Source organism: Lagopus muta, chromosome 6, assembly GCF_023343835.1.
Source record: "Lagopus muta isolate bLagMut1 chromosome 6, bLagMut1 primary, whole genome shotgun sequence".
Classification (NCBI taxonomy): domain Eukaryota; kingdom Metazoa; phylum Chordata; class Aves; order Galliformes; family Phasianidae; genus Lagopus; species Lagopus muta.
In genome coordinates, this window is record NC_064438.1 from 28,008,739 (window position 1) to 28,033,440 (window position 24,702).

Consider the following 24,702-nt stretch of genomic DNA (forward strand, 5'->3'; position numbering starts at 1 on the left):
ACAAGTTCTTCTAAGTTCTTCTTATTCTCTACTGCATCAGCAAACCCAACCCAAAGATCCACTCATATTTTTGGAAAAATGATCCACGTTTGCTGGTCCATTTGTAGGGCCAAAAGCTTAAAAATATCTCTGATCTTACTCATAAACAATTTTATGGAATTTTATGGAAACAGGAAATGTGGATGTTGCAAATTATAGAATAAGGTTAGATATAATTTCACTGAAATACTCCATATTCAGTAGTACCTGAGTAAATGTAGCCTGTGGGATTTTGAAAGCTTTCAGAACAGCAATGGTAAGAATAAAAATAAATTCCCCAGAGTGCTGGTATTGCAAAATACAACGCTAATGCTACTGTTAAGAGACTATAGCAGCAACAGATTAGATCTCCGCTTATTTGTATCAACGGTTCTAATCTCCTTGGGGAAAGAGAAAACGAGACGCGCTGCGGTGTAATGAGTGGGAAATACTAGTCCAGCATAATTCTGCCAGATTCCTGATGGCAGTTCATTTTAAGTAGTTCATGTGTACATGAAGCTCAAACTGAATTTGTTCTTTCTCTAGCAGCCAACTCTAACCACGCCTGAGAGTTTTCTTCCTTCTAAGGCAAACTTCTGAATCAGCAGCTTGTAGTCATCTGGAAGCCTTTTCCTGTCATTGTTACTAACAGCTAGACATGGAAGCTGATTCTTCTTAAAATAATAATAATAAAAAATAATTACTAGCAACTACTTTTCTCTCTAATCTTACGTACGTGTGAATATGCTGAATGTTGTCTTCTGAAGTCCTAGTTAGATACAGCAGCAAAAATGCAGACAATGAAACAGGTGGTTTTAATATTGGTCTCTCCCCTCAGACATCTGAGCATCTGTACTCCTGGCTCAGTGTCTAGTCTGATGCAGAATTCTGCACAACACTGGTTTTCTGGGTTAGCTTCTGCTTACAGTTTGTCTTTTGAGGGGAGAGTAAAAGGGGAGTGCACCCTGTCTGTGCATTTACTCATCTTTGTGAGTGCATATACTTCTGTATCTTCTTAGCTTGCCTCTGTGATTTGATTATCTGGGCTTCTGTTCTTGAAGCAAGTCAGCAGAAGGTATTCTCCTAGGAATTACTCTTTGTACATCCCCTCAGGACCAAAAATCCTTGGGCATAATTAAAGGGGAGTCTAAGCAGCATGATGTTGTTTCATCTACTCCACTCCAAAGCCCTCTTCTTTCCTTTCTCTTCCTTTTAAAAAGTCTGCTCCCTTCCCTCAGGATTTCAGCCTTATTAACAAGGGGTTGGTGTACTTCACAGCAATTATTTCTTTGAATTCTCTGGTAGTGTCAACTGATTTTAATTTCTCAATCCTTATCCCATAGCTCTCAACTTGTGTGGGAAAATTATTGCCTTATTGGTATGTTAATACTGTATACATGAAATAAAGATTTACACAGGTGATCATGTAAGTGTTAGTCCAGCTGTGCCCTCCAGAAGCCTTGGGTTTCTGCTGTCTCATGCAGATACTACTCATTGGAACTGACTTCTCTTTTAAGTGTCATGGCTGTGTCTAGGTTTAACATGCCTGCTCTTGAAGCTTCAGCTGGCCATAGCTGTAAGGTTGTACTTTTGGCTGGCTCTCAGTCTCCAGCTGCAAAGCTGTGTAGTGCTTCCAGCAGTTCAGTTCTATATTGTGAGAACATCAAGAGAACGTGCATTCCAGTGGTATCATTAACACTATAGGAGAATGGAAAACCATGCTTACTGCTTCAGTGGTGGTAGTGAAAGACCACAAACTGTTGGGCATTTTGCAGAACATGCTGTTTCTGGGGATTACTAGCCCAGCTAATTATTGAAGTAAAACTTAAATTTCTGTAAAAACTTCACAGTTGACTGTAGTTTAAAAATAGTCTGTAGTTTAAAACATTAATCTTGTATAGAAGACTATATCAGTTAATTCTTCTGGCACCTACTGAGGGTTATCTTAGTTGCAATGTTAGACACAGCAACTTCTTCAGAAGCTGAGCTTCTTCCTTGATTAGACATAAATTGTAACACTGATGCTGTATTCATTCATCCTCATTACCTCCCAATGCACTTCAAAATACTTTGGCCATATTTACATTTGGTTGTTGCAAATGTTATAAAGCTACGAGGGCATGACTTAACTGAAGGACCTTATGGTGCTTTTAACAGAGAGAGTTCATATCTACTTAGGGCTGGCTGTCTGAATGTGGTCCTGGGCAACCAAATCTTAAGTGACGCTGCTTGAGCAGGATGACCAAAAGATGACCTTTGGAGATCTCTGTTGATCTCAGCCATTATGTGAATGTGTGAATTAGTTAAAATACTGTGCCACTGTGCCAATCCTTTTTTATTAAACTCTCCAAATTGTACACACCACAGAACTTATGCAAGTCCTTGTGCTGAACTACAGCTTATGTCTCTGTCTGCATGGCGAAGTTTGTCTTCCTATTGGAATTTTCATAATGTTGTGATATACTGTAAAAATCCAGGTTGGTGTTTTCCTCACACTGCCTCTGCCCTCTGCAACCAAACAAAGAGAAAAACACAAAAAAACATTCCAAGGTTTTTAATTTTTTTTTTTTCCAATGAATAAATTGTGTGAGAAAAGAACTCAGGAAGCCACATTTTGTAAGTTGTGTCTCGGGGCAGGTGTTTTCAAACACCAGATCATGTTGTTCAGGGAGTTGTCTGGTTAAATTTTGTATTTGAAAGGATAGAGATTCCCCTGCATCGCTGGGACATTTGTCACTTTCCTGAATGCGTTGTTCCTTAGTGCTCAGCTGGAACTTCACTTGCTGTGACTTGTGACTCTTGCTTCCTAAGCAATCACTGCACACCCTTGAGGAGAGTCATCCCTGACTGCTCTGTGTTCCTCTGGGCACTTAGAAGATTATTGGGGTCTGCTCCATCCCTTCACTTTCTCCTCTGGCTAAATAAGGCCAGTTCCTTTAGCTTTTCCTTATATTTTTATATAAGAGATTGTGTGTCTTCACAGCCCCAATTCCCCTTCTCCACTTTGTCCAATTTATTAGTGTTGCTTTTCTGTCCACTTGGGTCCCCCTGACCCAATACTCAGATGTGGCTTCTCAAGGGACAGGTAAGGGGAATAATAATTTGACTTGACCTCCTGGTTACATTCAAGATAATGCAGTCAAATTGCCTTTAGTCCTCATTGCTGGGTGAAGACGCTTATCTTTTTTCCTCTAAAGAAAGAGAATATCCTTAATCAGGAGTTTTCAAAGGGCAGTGAGTGGCTTGCCAGATTTCCTAGAAAATTGGCCATTGAGTTTACAGCTCATACTGTGTTTTCATCTGCAAATCAAAGGATACTCTGTCACATCTGGGCCTGTCACTGTTAGGCTTGTTTGATTTATTGCATGAAGTGGTAAATTGTTCTCACATTAAGGAGTTTGAACTTTTTAAAAAATATGCATTATGGTCATAAGTTCAAGATACTTAGCATTTTAGAAGTTATCATTTATCTTAATGTTTTGCAGGCAAACTAGTCATTGCTTAAACTGCAGTGCTTTGGTAATAAATGCCAGTGGTTGGCAACTTCATAACTTTAAGCAAGTCTTTTTTTTTTTTTTTTTTTTTTCTTTAAAGCATTCATTTTCTGTGTAACAAAATGTATGAGAGCTGCTTTCCTTCTGGTTGCTGGGAGGTTGCCTATGAGAGCCTTAATTTGTGTAGATCTGGCACCACAGATCAGCCTGCTGTGGTCTAACATTTACAAGCAGTCAAATGAAAGGGGAAGCATGTATTCCTGGCACTGTCAGGTCGTTTTGGCAGAGGTTAGCTGTGTAAGTGCTTGGACATGTTGACTTGCAGAAATTGTTTTTTTGGCTTGGAAAGGAAGGGTCTATGAGTGATGCAGAACTAGTGCACACAAGCTTTTAATGGGACCGGTGTTTGATCAGCGCTTCTTACCTACAAGAAACTGAACAGAATTGCATTCATAAATGCTTACTCACATCCTTAGTCTTTAAAAATAAAAGAGAGAAGAATGGTTGGATTGTGATAGTTGGAGACCGGAGAAGGAACTTCATGGCTGGTAATTGCATTTTTTGTGGCTGGAAACATCCAAACTCTGCAGGAATGTAATTAGCATTGCAAACAGAATATATGCAAATTTGTATCAGCTTTCTCCAAGTTGGTATATATTTTTTTTGTTTGTTTCTCAGTCCTATGTTATTCTTCTCACTGCTTGATGATACTTTGCTTGATGAGTTTATGTACCCCTGGAGAATGAAAGACAGAAACCAATTATATTTCAGCCAAATAAAACAATTTTCTTTCTTATCAAAGATTAGAAAAAAGATGGTCTTGCTCCATTTATTTCTTTTTCTTCCTTCCCTCTGTTCAAATAGTTATAATAATAAAATAAAAAAGCATCTTTTTGACTGCATTGATTAAGCACAAGTTGCAAGTCTGTTGAGGATGGTAGATTTACTCTCTTGGTACGTGTATAACTAGAATTGGTATCTGCCTGTGTTTCTATGACTCTGTAATAGAAAGGGCTAGGTTGGAAAGGACCATAATGATCACCAATGTCGTCTCATCACTAATTTGGGATTTACAGTTCACTGGAGACAAGATATTTGAATACATGGCACAGTTTATGACCCCTTGGAACTGAGGGGATAAGCTTTTTTCCATGTGAGATGTCAGCTGTTATTCCAGTGCATGTTCGTAGTAGGGCTATTACAGATTGAGTATCGCCTAAATCTTTCATCTGTCCATCTCCTCAGAGTAACTGCAATCAGGAAAAAAAAAAAATATATATATATCTATATATATATATATATCAGTGTGATTCACATGTTTTCTTTTGGTCTGAGTGTTCAACTTTGTTTTTGTTCAGTGTTCAAGAATCCCTCTATCACTGACTGACCTTTGATGGTCTCTAGCAGACTGCCATGAGCCATGCACGTTGTGCTTATGGGTAAAGGATGTGCTGGCTCTCTTTTTGGGTGCGTGTTTGAAGTTTTCCTTTGTAGTTCAAGAGCTAAGGGGGAAAAAAGAACAAATGACGTAACATTAAAAAAAAAAAAATTAAAACATTAAAAAAAGACAAGTGTTGCAAACTACAAGATCAGAGTTTGATCTAGGCCTGTATGCATTAAAGCCAGTCATAATCTATAGCCTTATTTAGCAAAGAAGCCATACTTTTTGGGCACTGGGTGTTAGATATATGAAGAGTACTTTTGAACTTTGGTCCATTTACAAGCACGAAGCATTATTCTGTTGCACCTTACCCCTATCTAAGTTGATCAGTGAGGTGTAATGAATGAGAAAATCATTTTGCTTTCTTTCTTTTTATGTTTGGAGAACCCAGATTAAAAAATAACTTAATTCAGGTGTTACCTTGTGGTAAACTGCTTTTATTTTTATTCTTAACAGTACATTCTGTCGGGCTCTGATGACTTCAATTTGTATATGTGGAGGATTCCTCCAGATCCAGAAGCAGGTAAGGTTTTGTTTTGTTTTTTAATTATTATTTCAGAAACTTTGGTTTAGGTGGAGAATGTGTCTGACATACTAGTTTGCATTTTCTACAATTGCTGTTTTCACTCAACCACTATTCTAGAATTATTTGAGTGAAACCTGTAAGGGTGGTAATAGGCTATGCTATGTGTATCAGTGATATAGTAATTTTCTTCTTATTTCTGTTCCAATATAACTACCATTTAAATCTTCTAGAGGAGCTGATGAAGGGGAGGAGCTATGGCTGGAGGCAGATTTGTCTTTTCTCCCTCCTGTCTACCAACTTTGCTGCTTCTAAGCTGAACTTACTTTCTGAGCTCACTGAAATATGTAGGGTCTTGCTAAGAAATTTCATCCGAGGAAGAAGCTTGCAGTATAAAATGCTTCTGGGTTTCCAAGCTGCTCCTTACAGTTCCAGTACGTTGGTCTGTTCTGTACAGTGCACCTGTCTTTTCCTTTCCTCCTACCCCGGAGCCACTGAATTCTACTACAGAGCAGTTATTCTCCTGGACTTTCTGAGTGGAGGAGTGCTGTTGCTGGTAGAAATTACTGCTTTGGGCTATTTTTGAGGGTTCTCAAGGTGGGGCAGACGTGAAGAAAGTAACTGTAGCAAAATCTGTGTAAAAGAATTGAAGAGCTGATGTTGAGTAAAGAAAAGCAACAGGCTGGCATGCAACAATAGCATTGCAAATGCCACTCTTGGTCAGTGCCTGATGTCATACCATTCCCTAATATGTAGAGTTTGGCAATACAGCATCATCCGTTATTACCTATGGGCCATACAGCATCTCTAAAATGTTGGAGTGGTTTTGTATTTTCATTAAATCTCTGTGTAAATCTACTGTTTCTATTTTGAATGACTTTCACAATTTAAATTGTGCATCTTAGTGGTATTAAGAACAACCAAGTGTTATTTCATGATTTTTGAGGTACACTAGCAATAGTGAGAGCAAATTACAATCTGCCATGGAGTTGAAGTGAGAAGATCTTGTTTCATTTTAAAAGGCCACTCATCACCACTGTTTAATCGAAGCTAGAGGATAGTTTGCCTCTTAAAAGGTTTGGTTACCAGTAGAGTTTTGAGTAAATTGTCATTTGAATCTTGGATTGGTAATTCAGTGAACATTTGGTGTTGCAGTCCAGAAGTTCGGAAGATGGTCCTGTTAAAAATGGCAGTTCCTCACCCTAGTGTCCTTTACTATAGGTTTTATAGAAACGTCCCTCTGCTTAGCTTTTAATTTGTATGATTCTCTTTGTTTTATTATATTTTTGTTAATTCTGGAATTTCCTGCTCTTTAAAACAAATGTTACATATGTTTAAATATTATTTATCAGAAAGTTTTCATTTGAGCACGGTAGAATTACATTTTATGCCTGTTACTGTACTTGTCCTGACTGCATTTATAAAATTAAGATTTCTGGGTTTGGCTGTAATGCTCCCAATTTTTTTTTTTTTTTTTTTTTTTTTTTTTTTTTCAGATGATAAACTTTTTATCTGGGATCTTTGCACAGAGTGGTAGCTAGAATTATTTAAAACAATGTAATATGTGTTTCAGTCAGCTTTTTTGTTTCTGATTCTTCTAACTTGAGGAAGGGTGTCAGTAAACTTGCAACATTTCAGTTACAAAATTAATTACTTAATGTCAATTGCCTTCAGTACTTGCTTAATGGGATCAGAAGATCCTGTGGTAGGAACCCGCGTGTCTTAGAGAACTGCTCAATTTACATGAGATTTATTGGAAGATTTTGAAAAGGCTGATGAGCTTTGTAGACACAGATGAGCTTTTTAGACACAGAAATTCTGTTTCGGTGGTAAATAACACATTACCTGTCCAAGTCACCTGTGATAGTCTTCTTGAAGCTTTTCTTCACTCAGCTCTTGAAGGGTTGGACCTGTTTTAATTGTGATGAAACATCCTCTTTAAAATCTGATCCTGTGGCTCACAGTAGTTCATCTGTAGAGTTTGCTCGGCTTCCTTCTTGGAAAAGAAGTCTTGTTATCGGGTGTGGAGACCTTAGAAACCTTCTGCTTGAGGGGAACGCTCCTTATTTTCACGTTCTAGCTTAATTTAGGAACATATTTGGGTCTGTGATATTAAGGGGTGGAATGTGGTTTTTCATTTAAGTACTTCACAAACTGGACAGGGTGATATAATGTCCTTTGGTCACTGTTTTAAATAAAAGTAGTGCCCTAACTGATGTCTGTTGAATTCAGGCACTTGCTACAAATATTTACGGTACAGCTCCCTTAAATTATATCACTTACTAGTAAATAACTTATTTGCAAGTATAAATCTTTTTAGAGATTTTCTCCTTAGGAATAGCTCTGAAACAGATCCCTTTGGTTATGCTCAGGTATAGCTACTACTTGCTATCTAAAGGCTAGCAATGTTACTAAAAAAAGGTAAGGAATGGAAAGAAACACACCAGTCAAGCAACTGCAAGTTTATTTCATGTTGGAGGAATCCAGTTACCTGCTTTGTAAATTTGCCTGGAAAATTGAGCAAATTCTGGCATTTTTTTGCAAATAATCACAATTCAGAGATGTCCTACCAGTAGGCTGCTTTGAGTTGTTCTCCTTCAGATAGAGATTCCTCTGGTGGTTTTGTTCAGACTAGTTTTTTAAGACAGGATTTATGTGAAAACTGGGGAGGAGGAAAAGGTATTCCCTAAGCTGCTTAGGAGGTTCTTTGGTTGGAGTCTTGCTGACTGTCTCTCTCTACAAGTTTAGATTGTTTTAAACAGGCCAGGACTTTCACTGCCAAAAGAGGAGTTGCTTTTAAATCACCTTTTGTCCTTACTTGAAAATAGAATACTTTGTTGGTTATTCCACTTCCTTCTCCATCCAGCTTTCCACTATTGCTTCAGAAGTAATTGCCAGTTGTTTGGTAAGTCTGTTAGCCAACTTCCTCTTTAAAGCACTTATTCTATTTTCTTCAGAGGCAAAGTTTCTAGCAAAATATATACATTGGCCTGGTAGAAGAAAAGTAGCCCTGAGTTTCCATGACATTTATCTGACTTCAAGGCAAGCTAGAAGTGAGAAGTGACCTGTTCAGCAAGCCTGTTAAACAGCACAAATACTTCAGGCAGTATTAGAACAAACTCCCATAAACATGGTCTCTTGGTAAAGAATCTCTGTTCAAGACAGAACCTGGCGTGTCTTGTGAAGTAATGGAGGGTTTGGTAGGGCTTTACATTCCTCACTCGCTACTCTGAATCATCTTTGTAATTCAGAGCTTTTTTTCTCTTGCCTTTGAAATACTCCTCTAAGATGCTGTATGAGATGCATGATATTTAGTTGTGACTGGAAAAAGGCAGTCTGCAATCCTTCAATTTACATTGTCAAGCTCTTATCAGACTTTGCAAAAACTTTACTAAATCAGAACTGCAAACTGATTCAAAACCTCTTTTTAATTCTGTCTTTAACTGCAACTGCTAGCAAGGAAGGGTCCAATGTTGTGGTACAGTTACTTGCATGAATTTGCAGCAAAACTGATGCAATTTTTTCTTCCCTTTTTCTTGGTCACTGTGAATGCACTACTCTTTAGATTGAAGAATACAGCAACAGATCTTTTATTAACAGTTGAACAGGGTTGTCTCACTGGAGACAGCTTGTGGTTTCAACTTCCTGAGTTTCAGGCTGACAGATGAAGATGAATAATCAACAATTAGTTGCTTCATAATGTCTAGCTATTTTTGAGACTTTATGTATGTGCACACTTGGAGTCAGTTTTCTGACTCCACTTATAGGGGAGAATGCCCTGGAAGCTTGGTCTATTTTTATTTTTTTATTTTTTCCAATAAAAATGTATTTGTTTGTGAGCAGTGGTCTTGGGATCATTTTGCTTTTAGGTCTGTAGTTTGTCTCTTCCTTCAGGTCAGTGCTGGCAGCAGTGTGCCATGGGATATTTGTGCAGTGATTGCAGCAAGTCTGCAGTGGGGCAGACCCCAGGAGTCATCTCTCTCAGATCAAGAAAGGGATCAGAGTGGGAAGGGTGTGCCAAGGTTCATTTTTATGGTAAATTTGTCTTTTGCTTTCACACTATTGCTTGTCTCTACAAGCAACAATAGTAGGATGGCTGGTATAGATAAGGTATGAATACTGCAGGCATTTAGCAACAACAGAAGAAGGGACGAAACAGATGTCCAAAAATAGCCTCTGCTACTACAGCTTTCCACATATTCTTTAGATGTTTAAATGATTTTTTTTTTTTTTTTTTTTTTTTTTTTTTTGGCTTTTGGAAGCTCTACAGAGATCTGAGATCACCACAGGGTTGGCTCGAGGCCAGTGAGGTGCAGTAGGGATTGCCTGGAAGGGCAGGTTGTCCAAGGCAGCTGCTGACACCAACCCACCACTCCATGCGCTTTCACTGGTCCTTTCACCTGGCCTGAGTAGTGGTGGGCAGGTGGGAAGGTGATGAAGGTGACAGCCTGCAGCTAGTGTTAGAGCTGTTTTCTTATGGAAGACACAGCCTTTTGCTTTCTCCTGGAGCAGCAGGAGTGCTAAGCCAGACTTCCCTCGTGTGTCTCCCAAACCATCTCTTACCTTGCTGAAAGGAAACAGATTCTCAACCAGCCTTGCTGTTCTCACCCTGTCTTTGGTGTGTCCAAAGCCAGTTCTGCCTCTGCTGCTGAGAAAACCTCGAGTTTGCTCTGGCTGCTTCTACACCTGGAATCAGGTTCCTGGTCCTGCTAGTGGAGATGTTGCAGAAACCTGTGCCTTGGTTTCACTAAGACAGGTTTCACTATAGACAGGTCTCTAAGGAGCAAAACAAATGGGGGTGTGTGAGTGACCAGAGACTTTGTAAGGGTTCTAAACATAATCAGCTGCCCCAAAGGCAGAGGTCTTGTACTCTAGAAATATTTGTTTGCTTGACTGGTGCAAGAACATGAAGCAATGTCAAAGTTCTTCGGCATGCAGCAGTGCTGTTGCTCTCTCCCATGAGCACATTGTGACCTCAGAGGATTCAAATGTGGGGTTGTGGCCTATGGTCTAAATGTGTCCTGTATTGTTATTAATGAAAACCAAATTATTTTTAAGTTAGATTTTTATTGCAGTGCCAAGTACTACAGTCCAATGGCATGCTGTGGCACACTGGCAGCAGCTGTATATATCTGGTTCTTCTCAGGAGCTTTCAACACTTTGAGTAATTCACAAGGCGTGTGTGAAGTTATGCATTACTCTATGGAGCATCTTTCTACCTTATATGAACAACCAGCAGGGCTGCTTTTGCAGTGTCCTAGATAGGAAGGACTTCTTTTTAATGAGGTCATTTAATTCCTCTGTTACAGTGAAGATTGTTCCTTATCCCAGGAAATTCTCCAGTGATTTGAATTGTTAAAAATATTTGTAACATAGCAGCTTTCATTACTTTAAAGACTGTTTCATGTTCTTAGAGGATTTCTGCACTAGGGCACTTGTTGTAATGTACATTTCCCTCTTTTCCTTATTCTCCAAATAATTTCTTCAATTGTTTATTTGGTTTAAATACTGCTATGTGTTGTGAAACTTATGCATGGGAAGTCAAATTGCTGCCCGCATAGCTTGCTCTCACTTTTGTTTTACTAGCATGTGCTTGTTGTTTGTTTTCAATTTGTTGGTGTGTACCATCAAGCATGTTTCTTAAATTGAGAGCATCAACTCATTTTTGTAAATATGCAAAGCTGCATAATTATTAGTGTTTCATTAGCATAAAATGTAGAATGCAAATAATAAAACAAGTCAGTATGTAATCCCTTTGATAACTTAGAAGATATCCACTACTTTCAAGGCATTGTGCTGTTGTTTCCTTCTGTCTATACTGTAGCATGTAGATATGCCTTGGTGTTACCACCATCGTGTCAAATGTGCATAGAAGAAGGAGCTTTTAAAAATGTATGTTTAAAGATGTACTCTTCAAATTTAAACTTAAGCAAGTGGTTTGTTCCAACTGGTCAAATAGCATAGTGGGACATCATTTAAAGAACTCTTTGAGACTTTGTATTGCTTCTGAGCACCTATTTGTAGGGTGTAGGGAAAGAGGGATTTTCTTGATACTCCACTTTGTGTACCTCATGAAACCAAAAAAACATTGACTAGTACAGCTGGAACACTAAATAACTAGTCAGAACTGTCTTTAAGCATAGTAATTTTTGGAAAATATTACAAGACCAGCTACTGTACTTCCATTGCTGCTCCTAGTGAAACATTCTAAATTCTGCATGAATAATCAGCTTGTGAAGAATTTTGAAGTAAATAAATTATTTAACAATAGCATGTGTGAGCTCTATCTGTGGCTCCTGTATAAATACTGCATATACAAATGTGTAGCTAGGAATATAAGAGCTGTCATGCTAACCCAGCTGCAGACCTGTGCATGCCACTAAATTCAGAAGCTAGCCCTTGCTCCACCCCCGACAAACTTTGAAAACAAAATATGAGATTTGTTGGGATAACAGAGGTGAAACCAGGCAAATAAAAATACCTTTTTAAGTGAGGACAGCAACACCAATTTGATTATTGCTGTTCTGGCTACTGTGCCACTAACCAGCTTGATTCACATGATGGTTTGACCATAGCATGCTACTCATCATAGTCTTGCTTGAAAGCAGTTGAGATGTTGCTTTGCAGCATGAATAGACAAGAATTTCTGAACTAATACTCCCAGAAGCGTGGTTCGCATTTTAGGGGCTCTGTGGGAAGCTGGGAGTTGGACTCGATGATCCTTATGGGTCTTTTCCAGCTCTGAATATGCTGTGATATTAGCATGGAAGATGCCATCAGGAATTTGAGTGGCCAACCTCAACTTAATGTACAGATGCATTTTATTTTCCCTTTTTTCATCTTTTCTTCTTTTGCCAGCAGACATAAGCAGATCGTACTCATGCTGTGAGATGGCTAGAAACTGTAAGGCTGCAGCTAAGTCTCTGCTGAGCCTGGATTCTTGAGAGACCAGGGGCATTCCAGACAGATCTGAACACGAGTTGTCTGCTGCAGAGATACTCATGCAATAGGATATCAGCTTTGCTGAGCTACAGTAATATATGGAGGGACCACTGAGAGGATAGAGAAGGCTCTGCATTAAGCACTGACTTAGAGATATCACTGAAGTTTGTAGGAGTTGGTAGACTAAAATTGCATCAGGCAAAGAAATTCTCCAAAATGAGGTTCTGGTGCAGTCTCTTACATTCAACACTAAGATGATTGGGGCTTTGCTTAAGTCTGCTTTTTATTTTAAGTACTTGAAACCTTTCATACTACTGGAAAAGGCAGACTGCTAAGCTTTGTGATTCCACTAATCATGAAGTTCATGAGGACTTTTTGTGTAATTGGCGGTTAGTTGTTTTAAGGGGCTTTGTGGAGAAGTTCAATCAAATTCACTGTAAAAGGAGTGAAGCATGTTCTAGGACTGTGCTTCATCTGATTTTACTATTAACAGCTTGAAAGGTATAATCTTTAATTTAGGGAACTTCAGTATTAAAGGCAGAAAGCTTTGGAGTTCAGTCATGCTGACTGAATGCGAAAAAGGCCCAAGGAGAGCTGTGTTCTAGATGTGGCATGCTGTGTACTCTTCATCCAGTGCTCTTGATGAATTTATAAACATCTGAAGCTTCAGAAGATGGTTCTGACATTAAATAACTGTTAATACTGTCCTACTAGGTAAATAATCGTGGGTTAAAAGTTGGTGCTTGATGGTTCCACAAGTGGCCAATGACTAACTTAGAAATGCAGCCCAAGTTATGATGCCCTAAATTTGTATTTATTTCTGTTGTAATTATTTCTTTGTTTATTGTTTCTCTAACTTCTGAGTTTTCTGTAAGTGTCTCATTGGGCAAATTTGTTGTTTTCTACTGAATTCAGGCAGCTAGAGCCTGTGGTTGATTACAACTTATTTTCAGCATTACTTACAGGCTTGGAAACGTTTCCTAAGCAAATTGTCCCTTAGGTCCCGAGGCCCTCTTTCCTGGAACGTTTGTCTGCTAGGTCAAGACAAACACATTGAGAACTGGACTTGATGTAACCATGTACAGTTGGCTTGATAGACACAATTGGATTGACAAATATGATTTGTCTGGAAAGAATGCTGTGGGAGTAGGGCAACTTGCCATCAGCCACAAATGTGGTCATGAGCGTCTGTTGGGATGAGTGAAATGAAAGGTTGTGAGGAATCTGAAAGAAAGGAAAAGCAAATTAAAAGAGCCCAATCAAACATTTAATAAACTATCACAGGTAGCTCAGTCTCATGGCAATTCTGGTGAATGCATCTTGAAATTAACTGGAATGATCTTGCTTTCCAATTAGTTGAATTTTAAATCAGCCTTAATTTTGTAGACAGAGTTGATGCATAAAATTTTATTTGCTTTTTTCTTGACTTGGTCACCATCTCTCACCATCTCTCTTTCCTTTTCATGTATGTTACCTTTCTGTCTCGCTGTGTTATGATACTGCAGTTTGATCTGCAAAAAATGATCTGAGCAAATAGATCTTTACAGCTTTTGGAAACTTTTCTGCTTGTAGACAGGCCTGAGATTATTAGGTGTTGGGTGACTCCCCATTTCTGAATCCATATCACAGTTTGTACACATCATTCTGATATTTTGTGTTTAGTTATGTGTGGAAGGCATGGAGTACCTTTAAGAGTAGAGAAGGAGATGGATGTAAGCTCCAGTTCTTTGTCATTTATGTAACTTAAGAAATAGGTGATACAGGAACTTTTTTCTTTTTTCTTTTTGACAATTCTGTCTTGCTATTATACTTCAGTGATGAAGCAAGCTTTTCCTCAGGAAGCTTGTTCTGTAGGAGAACTGTTTCAGAAGACAGGTTGTTCAACATTGGGTTTGGGGCTCAAACCAGCAGCTATTTTAGCTGAAAGATCTCCTCTTTGAGGACAGAGGAGAAGAGAAAACAAATTACAAGGTCCTTACAACATTTGGATTTGTAAATAGCAAGGTTGTTTTCCTCCGAAGTGGTTTTTAGCTTTTACTTCCTGTCTTCTATAAGTCTTATTTTTTTCACTTACACTGTTAATCATAGCATGTTTATTGAATCTCGTTTATTCAGATATGGAGATATGCTTTCCAACGTATCTATGGTTTATTTATGTGAATATATATATTCACAGATTATATTTAAAACGAACAAAAAAATTGAAACCAGCTGTGTGACGAGTTTCTTTCTTCAATGTATAAACTTAGTAATAGTCAATAACCAGGCAGAAAAAAGTTGTCTAGCTTTCATTTTGAATTTTATAGTTGCTGCAATAGTATTGTACTTAAGCTAATTTCTTATCTTTTTTAAAAGAATTATACAACCCACTGGTCAGATTTGTTATTTCAGGTCCAACTTTAAGCTTGATTCACAGAAATGTGAGCTGATATAGATCTTGCTCTAGAGAAGGCTGCACTAAATCTAGCTGTAATGTGGTAATTAAGGCTAGTAGTCCTAAAATTGATTCCCCTAAATTCTTATCCATTGGACTAGGGTCAATTACAACTGCAGTGAATTGCTAATATAAAAAAAATAGAGCTATTAAAAAGTCAACTTCTTTATTTGTCTCTGCTTCGCATTCACAAGTTGAGTAGTGTCATGCCTTAGGCAGTAAAGTTTCACTGGTGATTTCATAAAGTATGTATGTTGTTCTTGTTCACACACTTGTCATGTTGGGTCAAAAACCTCTAATGTTTGTTTAGATGGTTGAACTAAAGCTAACTTCCAAGTCCTAATTTACAGGAAGGATGCATTTCATCAAACTTGCAGCTTTTCATAGGGGCATTACTCATGAAATTGGAATTCTGCAGTCAGCACAGGCCTCTTAAGTATTGCAGAAAGCTGAAGCACATTGTCAAATATAATGACTTTACATGATTATAAATGAAAGCAATATGGACATGTAATTATTAATTTCAGTTGTTTTTTTTATTTCCCCTAGGTGGCATTGGCAGGGTTGTCAACGGTGCCTTTATGGTATTGAAAGGTCATCGGTCTATTGTAAACCAAGTCCGGTTTAATCCTCACACTTACATGATCTGTTCTTCTGGTGTTGAAAAGATTATAAAGGTAAGATTAGTTGTCAGAAAGCACGCTCTTGCACTAATTCAGAAAGAAGTGTTTTGTTTTGTTCAAATCCTTCAGATAATTTTTTTCCCCACCCCCTCTGTCTTGTCATTGTGTTCTTTTCTACAAAGCTGTGTCTCATTTGCCTGGTTAAGATAATGCAAATGTTTTATTGGGTTTTTCAACTTTAAACTCCATTTCAGTTTTGAAGGTTTTTAGAGGTAAGGGATAAGATCAGGATTTCATGAGTTTGTACTCAAGAAAGAATTTCTTTTTCCCAGCTTCATTTTTCGTTCCTGAAGTACCATACAAAGTTTGGTCAAAGCCGTAATGTGTGTTCTTCTAAGACTTCTAATACTATGTGTGAAAAATCTCATACATCCTCTCTGAATGGTATAGTGGAGCTTTAGCATAGCCTGACCTGAACCAGCTACTGCTTCAGGCACATCTGTAATTTTTGTGCACACCTGCATTAGATCACTTCAACATAAAGTTCTGTGGCTTCCAGACACTGTGTATGTTCTCTGAATTATATAACAATTGATTGTATTTTTAGAAAGCTTGTCTTGCCATATGAAATGCAAAGAGATGGCAAAGTTTGTTCGTCTCTGGATTTTTCTTTTTTCCTTGAAGAAAGCCGATATTGTGGAAGCAAGACAGATTTTGTTGTTGTTGTTTTTGACAGTAGAGGTTGAAGGTGGGGAGGCAGGGATGATGATACAGTAATGCATTTTGCATTCTGCTGCTCTGGAGATTATGCTATAGAAATTATATAAACTATTTGTCTATCAATGATAGGAAATAAACCAGAACGATTAATTTTTAAGTAGGATTACAACCAGTGCTGCTGCTTCACATTTGTTGAGTATTTTCATAAAGATCTTTCCTGCATACGGCGATAAATGAGGTGATTTAGGTCTCAGTAATAACAAATACATTAAGCAGCTACAAGTTGGCAGAATGAATTTGTCCTGAGAAGGAATGCTTTAACGGTCTGCAGCATACAGACCAGAAGTTGCCTAATTCCCAATGACTGCTACACCATTTGCTTTAAAGCCTTTGGTGTCTGATCCTAGTTCAACTTCTCTGTCTTCTACTGGTACTTTAGTTTGCTTTTCTGTGTTTTCCTTCATCTGTCTCTCTGACAAGTTTATATGCAAATATCTTGGTCATAAACCTATCGAATACAGGCTCCAAACAAAAGTGCATTGAATAAGTGTAGCAGCTCACTGACCTTTCAATTTCCAAGCAGCCAATCTGCCATTGTTTAAAAACAGTTTGGCCAGAGGAATTTATTTGCTTTGGGAACTTGATTTGTGCAGTCTGAAGCCTTACTTTTGGATTTTTAGATCTGCTGACCCTTCACCCTGTGGATCCTTCCTGCATGAGTGTGCTTAGACTATTGGATTAGCATTGGTATAAACATTCCCTGTGCCGCTTTTGTGTACTTCTGCCAGGGTTTTGTTTTCGGTGGGTTTTTTTGCTTTGTTGTGTTGCCTTTTCTTTTTCTTTTTTTTTCTGCCTAGTGATTAAAAGGCCAGTTTGACTGAGGATCCTGTCACAGGTTGTGTAACTCTTTGAAAGGCATCTCTGGTTGAATGCCTCCTTAAAAGGGAATGCCTGTTCTGTCACAGTGTCAGCAATGAAACTTGTGTGACAACCTTGAGCAACTCAACTCCTTGGACAATGCAAACGAGAGACAAATCAAAAGAAAGGTGTAGGAAATTTGACAGAGCCAGAACTTCTTACCTTTTGTTGTATATTGTGCCCTCTCTGGTGATCAGATTGTTTTAGGCTCCTGTCTTGTCTGATCTGCATGACTTTACTGCTTACAGCATTGTCTCAGTAAAGAGCATTTTGCAGGAGACTAGGTGCTGCTGGTTTCTTCTCCATTTCAGCTCCTTCTACAGATGGATTGGAGGATAGTATCAGCCACTAGCAGTAGAGAAAATCTAGGTGACCTAACCTAGATGTTCCTGCTCTGGCAGGGGCACTGGACTAGGTGATCTTTTGAGGTCCCTTCCAATGCCTGATGTTCTGTGATTCTGTGGAGGGGAGAAACAGGAAAAATGGCACCAGCAGCTCTGAGAGACTGGTGGGTCTGCCTGGCACAGTAATGCAGGAGGAGGACCTTGAGGGAGCAGAGGAAAATGTGACTGAAATACGTGGATGGATTGAGGAAAGGGAGCAAGGAGAACACTTGAGAGGGGAAATAAATGAGTAAAGGTGGTGGTGACTGGCAGGAAGGTGAAGGAAATGATGAATTGAACACCTGAGAAAGACAACTGGATAAGCAGTGGAAGAGGTTTACTGCAATCAGTGCTATTTACTGCATTGAAAACAGCTGAGCACACAAGTCTTTCCTGTCTATGGCAGTCTTTCCCCCACACAGATGCTTGAAGTGCTTGCCTCTAGAAGTGGAGAAGATGAGAGGAAGAGCCATACATAAAAACTGCAGCTAATATTTCTTTGTTTTAATCAACTCCTTCAGAAGTGTCTGTCCTTCAGATGTCTTCTAAAAATCTCTCTGGAATTAAATCATAAGAGAACTTCATAGTGATTGTCTGATCTTCCATTCCCTCTGTTGTAGAAAGTGTTAGAATGTGGATGCAAGTGGTTGGTTTGTCTGAGCCCTTAATTTTTAGACTAGCTGGCCTAATTTTAGTACTTGTAGAAGCAAAGAACTGATAGCACCAGCATCAAGGCATGATACAGACAAGCCATTCAATAGTGCCGTGTGCTTCTGCCAACACACTTGCTATTTTAATGCTGATTGCAAATGAGATACAAATTCATCTCAAGCCTAGTCTCACTGAAATTGATAGTATTAACAAGAATGATTTTGACCTTTTTGGTAGTGTTTTTTGCTTTATTTTAATCTTGTTTTAAGGCACCTGCAGGAATATAATTAACTCTGTAGCTTAAGATTTGATTTTTGCTAGTAATGAGAGTACAGTGGTTAATTTGGAGCATGTATGTGTTCAAATCAGACTTTTGAAACCTAAAATGAGATTTAGAAGCTCGTTAATAAAGGAGAATTAAGCCTCGACTCCAGATGTATGCTGGATGCATTGACCCTGCTGAATTGTTCATTGTCCTCCATTTCAGAGACCTGAACCTCAGAAACACAGTATGAAAAAGCACAGCTGTGTACTAAAATTAACGCCTTGCAGCAAGCATTTACCACTATGGCTAAGCAACACAAAATAGGGAAAAAATACCTCTTTTTCCTCAGTTTAGTGTAGGACATTGGGGTATGCTGGCAGGAAAATGAATTTCATTGCAGGAGGAATGAATGAGGCTTTCCCTGTAATGTGTAGGGCTTAGAGGTGGGCCACAGAGAGCTATGAAGTTAGAAGACAGTTCCAGAAAAGATAAAATGGATGAAGCTATAGGGATTCTTAGCAATAAATACTGTTTTGTGTTGGAAATGGAGTACTTTGTAACAGTAGTTTTGAGGACAACTGTTATAGGACCCATTTGTTAAACAATCATCAGTATGTCAGAGATAGCAAAGTCTATTTGCCCTTGTTGCTATGGTGACAGATGAATGTCACTGTAGTTAACTGCCTTTGCCTAATCAGATAATCTAATATAGCTGGCTTTAATTATTCTCATGCTAACAGCATAACTACTACTTTTAAAATTTGGGGTTTTGTCACCACGGAATACAAGAAATTAGAAGATGCTTTCTGAAATATCTCTGTTGAATTAGAGAACTAGTTTTGTACTCTGTTATTGTTCCTATTTTTGTATCTGTACTTGGGGCATCAGTGACTAATGTTCAGCTCCTTAATCCTCTGACAAGGGAAGAACTTGATAGATAGTTCTTCAGTGGGATGATTTGCCAAGTTATTTTCTCTCACTTCCTCGCATTCTTCTCTGATGTGGCATCAGTGAGGGGATAAGAAAAAGGTTCCGTTTACAAAGAAGCCCATTTCAGGTGCCACAGAGAGAGCTCTGGGCAAGTGCTACCAATTTAAAGGCTTCTCAGTTTTGCTGAGGCAAGACGTTTAGCCTGAAGTCTTTCTGGGACTCTGGCAGGTTCTCCAAATCTCTCACAGAAAAACGCCGAGAAAGCAGGGAGCTGGCTCTCCAATGGCATCTGATCCTGTACGAACAGGCTTCCATGGGGATAAATCCTGAGTTCCCTGACTTCTCTTTTTTATACTCCCTCTTGAGAAGAGGGAAAAGCTCCACTGTTGACTCTTTTTTTTTTTTTTAAATCCATATTTTCAATATTTAGATTTATCTTTTCTGATGCTTGAGGAGGAAGATCTGGTGGCAATAACAAGGATATGAAACCTCTATGTTCACTTTTTTTAATGATGAAGAGAATATAAGGTATATAAAAAAGGCCTTTCCCAGTGTGATTTCAGAGCAGTCATCTTCTCTGGTTCATACAGAATCTAAGAATCTTGCTTTAAAAAATCTCTTGGCAAAATCTAGGAGCTAATTTGCGAAGGTATTGCATGCCCAAGAATACTTAAAACTTTACCTTTTCATTAAAATAAATACTGTCCAGGTAGAACTGCTGCTGAAGGAAATCTGGGAATCCTTGGAACAGGGACAAGAAAAACAGGAAGCCCTTCCCTTTATAAGCTAGAAACCAGCAGTAATCATTATGGCAATTCTGCATTGAAGATGCAAAAATGTACGTGAGATGCTGAACTGGACGGCAAAACTTGTTTAGAGCAATCGTTATATAAAACCTAGTGATCAGTCTAGTACTGCTAGGTCTGTCTGTTTGAGGAAGGGAAATGCCTGTCTGCTTGTCCAGGAAAACATCATGAAGCACACAAGAAGGCGTATGTTTCCTAAATACAAAAAGGTCCCATTTACTCGCTGAAATGCCTGACTTTGGGAGAATTCTAAAATACAGGTTACCTTTACCTCTTAAATTTGACTGCACTGAACAATTGGCTACAAAACTATTTTGTTCTTTTGTCTTGCTGTTCACTATCAAAAAACTGGATACAGAATGACTGGCAGTCTTGTGGCATCTTTTAGAGTGCTTGTCATGCTGATATATGTTACTGATGTTAACTGTGCATCTTGGAAATGAGGGCGGTTACCCCATTTACAAAAGCAAAATACTGTTTTTGTTAGTGGTTTTCTCTTCTTGAAACAAAAGTTGTCTGATTTCTATTGGGAAAAGATTTGGATTTTTTTGCCAAGTTCTATTCCAAAAGACCAACCTAGTGTAGACAGTGGGCACAGGAAAGTTTTCTTTGAATTTGTTAGCATGACTGAAATCAGATATTTTATCAGAACTCTAAAGCAATTTTGTGGATAAGCTTATGCCTACGCTAACTGTTGTGGTCAGATTAGCAACGATCTAGAGGAAGGGTGGCAGTAGTTGTCCAAACAAGCGTTTTTATCGTATTTCCCTGAATCTGTGAATAAAATTAAGAAATGTAAGAAGAATCATTTTGTGTTTGCTATAGATTAACAGTTTCTTAAGGACACTGATGGGTTCTCTCTTAGGTCAAAAATGTTTTTCTTTTTTTCTTGACGCTCTGAACATTGAGAGGAGGATAGGCTGGCAGTACAGTCAAGGTTGCTGATACAGGCGAAAGCATTTCATTTTGCAACCTTGCTACCTCTCCCCACTTCAAAAATAGCTTTCATTAAAACTCTGTTCCTTCATCTTTCCCCGCTAAACCTGCTGCTGCTGCTGCTGCATCTTGAGAAGCCGCTGGAGGCTTTCTTCCCTTCACAACTGTTCTCTAAAGGGAATAGAGCAAGCCAACCTTCTACCTCCGTGTATTCAGTTCTCTGCCTGTTTATCAGGTGTGACTGTGGAGCTGGATGAAGTGTTGCTCTACATCACTGGCACAAGTGACTCTAGTTTCCTGGGAAACAAGTGCCTTCATTAGTGCTAAGACTGTACTGTAGGCAACAAACTATTCTTGCAGTTAGTGAGTAAGCATCACCTATCACATAAAAATAGAGTCCTGCAGTTTGAGAGAAATTATTACATGCTGAAGTATTGAAATGGTGGATTCAGTGAGGTTTCTGGATGGGTGAATTAGATGTGGGGAAAACAAATTTGAAATGAAAAAAAATAAACCTCTGGAATACTTGCCAGCATGGATTTAAGGTGTAAACATTATTAATAATAATAATAATAAATATTCTGCAACTTGCAGTTGTGTGTAGTATTTACACTACTGTCCTATTTCAAATGCTTCAACAGTTTATGAATTCAGAGCCATGTTTTGCTTCTTTTATTTTCTGTTACAGATCTGGAGTCCATATAAACAGCCTGACTGCACAGGGGATCTCGATGGTAGAATTGAGGATGATTCGCGTTGCCTCTACACTCACGAAGAGTACATCAGTCTCGTGTTGAACAGCGGTAGTGGTTTGTCGCATGATTATGCCAACCAGTCAGTGCAGGAGGACCCACGGATGATGGCCTTTTTTGACTCCTTGGTACGCCGAGAGATTGAGGGCTGGAGTTCTGACTCGGACAGCGACCTCAGTGAGAGCACCATCCTGCAGCTCCACGCGGGAGTAAGCGAACGCTCCGCTTACAGCGAGTCAGAGTCCTCCGCCTCTTTGCATCACTCCCCACCACACGTGGCTGAAGAGTCTGCTGAAACTGCCTACAACTTAAGGGCCTTAAGATCAGCTGAATCCCCCTCGGGCAGAGAAGACATGGCTTCCCGTCAGCAGAGGCTCTCAGCACTGAGAAAATATCAGGATAAACGTCTGCTGGCCCTCTCCAATGAGTCTGACTCTGATGACAATACCCGTGAGGCAGAATTGGACACGGACCTTTTCCCACGGCCGCGATCCCCGAGTCCTGAGGAGAATGAGTCTAGCAGTTCCAGCAGCAGCAGCAGTACGGAAGATGAAGAGGAACTGAATGAACGACGTACATCTATGAGGCAACGCAATGCGCTGAGGCGCCGACAGAAGGTGCAAAAAGAGGAAAGGACTAGTATTAACACAGAGAATGCGACCCCCTACATAGGTGAGGATATATATGATTACCCCCAGATCAAAGTAGATGATCTTTCTTCTTCTCCAGCTTCTTCACCGGAGAGGAATTCGGCCAACAAAGAAGTTCTCAAAGAAAGGACCTCTCCATGTTCAGACAATGAATCAGTGGAGAGAAAGATTTATAAAGCCTACAAATGGCTGCATTATTCTTACATATCGTATTCAGCTAATAAAGATGGTGAATCCTCCAGAGGAGATGCGGTGAATGATGAAGGGAAACCAGGAACTAGTGGAAGGCACAATACAGCACACTCACTAAATAAGGAAGATGCTAGGAACTTGAGTTCAGCAGTTCCTCAAGGTTCCCCAGTTCTTTCTACTGAAAACCACAACAAAGAAACTTTAAAAGAATGCGGTTTGGTAGAAAATTCTAGTAATGGTCAAACTTGTGAATGTGACAATCAGCGGCGGATGGAGGGTCAAGAAAATGCATCTGAAGACACTACCAGCGGAGGTACGGAGCGTTCTTTTGAGACTAAAAAGCTCAATGGAAAAGCTAACTGCAAAGGGCTAAATAGTTGTACTGAAGAAGCTTGCATTCAGACTACAGGACTTGCGGAACAGAAAAATAGTCAGAACTGTCAACCAGCATCAAGCCATCATTCACTGGTCCCTCCGTTCTCTGCTGTTGCCATCTGCAGCTTGTCAGGTCACTGCTCCAGAAACCAGACTGATGACAGTGAGGAAAGGAGCCTCGACGCTTCCTGTGTTAACCACAATAACGGCCACTTGCATCTTCGCCCTTCGTGCTTCAGCAATGGACAGGGTTTTGGAGAACAGGAGGCTGTGATTCAAGGACTACAGGTGCACTCAAATACTGATAATGGCAACCTTGAGCAGATGGTTGTGACCTTGCACAAAGACTGCTGCCTGTCTGAAATGGACTCCAACAGCTACAGTGTGAGCACAAGAGAGGATACTGCTGACTTGCATCCTGCAGGCAGTGAGAGCGCTCAGTCTCGTGGAGGACTGAAAAGACACAGAACGGAGCTGGAAGATGCAGATTCAGAGAAATCATCCTTAGAAAAGAAGTTAAAAACATGATAAATGCAAATGTCTGTCGTAGTGTGCACTCTCTCTCTCAAAAAAAAAAAAAAAAAAGAAAAAGGAAAGTATTAAAGGCACATAGAGCTTGGATCTGAAACATTGCGTTTGATTCTCCATTCCATTCTTCAGTGGGTCTGTTTTAGATTGCCAATGGTTCATGCTGTATAAAAATCCAACTTACTCCTTAATGAGACTGAGTATAGTGTACCCATACAAGGTTCTGTTTAAAGTAAATCCTTATTAAGACGGTTGACTGAATTATTCTTGTGTGAACATGTGTCTTTTGTTCAACCAGCCAACCAGGATGCCTGCTTTAAGTTTTAATTGTTCTTCTTACAAGAAATCTTTCCATTCTGACACTTATTACACATTACAGACTGAAAAGTGATTGAATTAGATCACATTGGTGGTAGCTTGGGCTGTGTTTCTTGTTGAGGAAAATGAGGAATAAAGCTTTCTGGCCTCTTTATTCTACTTCAGACGCTGAAGAACTGCAGCCCTCAGGGTGGATGTTTTCACAGCTTACTAATACCTTGAGAGATGATACTTCATAAAGCTCTTGCATCTGATACGGTTCAGTGACTTTTTTTTTTATGCCAACAGATAAGCTATAGGAAGTGAGCCTCTTTCCAAAATCAACTTTAGACTGTTCCCATGGTGACATTCAATTCTGTGGGTTTTGTTAAAAAAAATAACCGAATAGCACAATGTTATCACTACTGAAATGTAATTGTTTGGCAAGAAGGTATTATGCTGCAGGCCTCACTCTAACCAAGGGCTATCAGAAATCAGGCTCTTAGTATGCCTTTCTGTGTGCTTAATGCACGGTGAGTCGTCATTATTCAGAATACAGCTCTGAATGCTGGGATGTACCTTGACTATGCCCATGTCTCATTTCTGGGGGCAGCAGGCCGAAGAGGCAAGAGTGGAAGGACAGAGATTGTGACGCCAGTTAAAGGCAGCATGCAGTACAGTCTGAAAACTGCTATTAAAGCTTTCTCAGCTTGAAGGTGGTTGGCAGTGGAGATCAGGGCTGTTTTTTTCTACAAGTGCTGCCAACATTTAAAATGGCAGGTGGTGAGATGGGCTCCACTGCAACGTGAGGTGCATGAGGCCTC

The 24,702-nt window shown here is 39.3% G+C and overlaps 1 protein-coding gene across 2 annotated transcripts in view; it reads left to right on the plus strand.

The window, feature by feature from the left end:
• The window catches only part of DCAF5 (DDB1 and CUL4 associated factor 5), a 67,462-nt gene extending 43,617 nt beyond the window's left edge, over window positions 1–23,845 (plus strand). For both annotated transcript variants that reach the window (XM_048948176.1, XM_048948177.1), the window contains exons 7-9: window positions 5,410–5,476; window positions 15,402–15,529; window positions 21,773–23,845. In XM_048948176.1, the coding sequence (XP_048804133.1) occupies window positions 5,410–5,476; window positions 15,402–15,529; window positions 21,773–23,581 (2,004 nt within the window). In that variant the 3' untranslated portion in view covers window positions 23,582–23,845. The remainder of the gene's footprint in view (window positions 1–5,409; window positions 5,477–15,401; window positions 15,530–21,772) is intronic.
• Window positions 23,846–24,702: the final 857 nt, after the last annotated feature.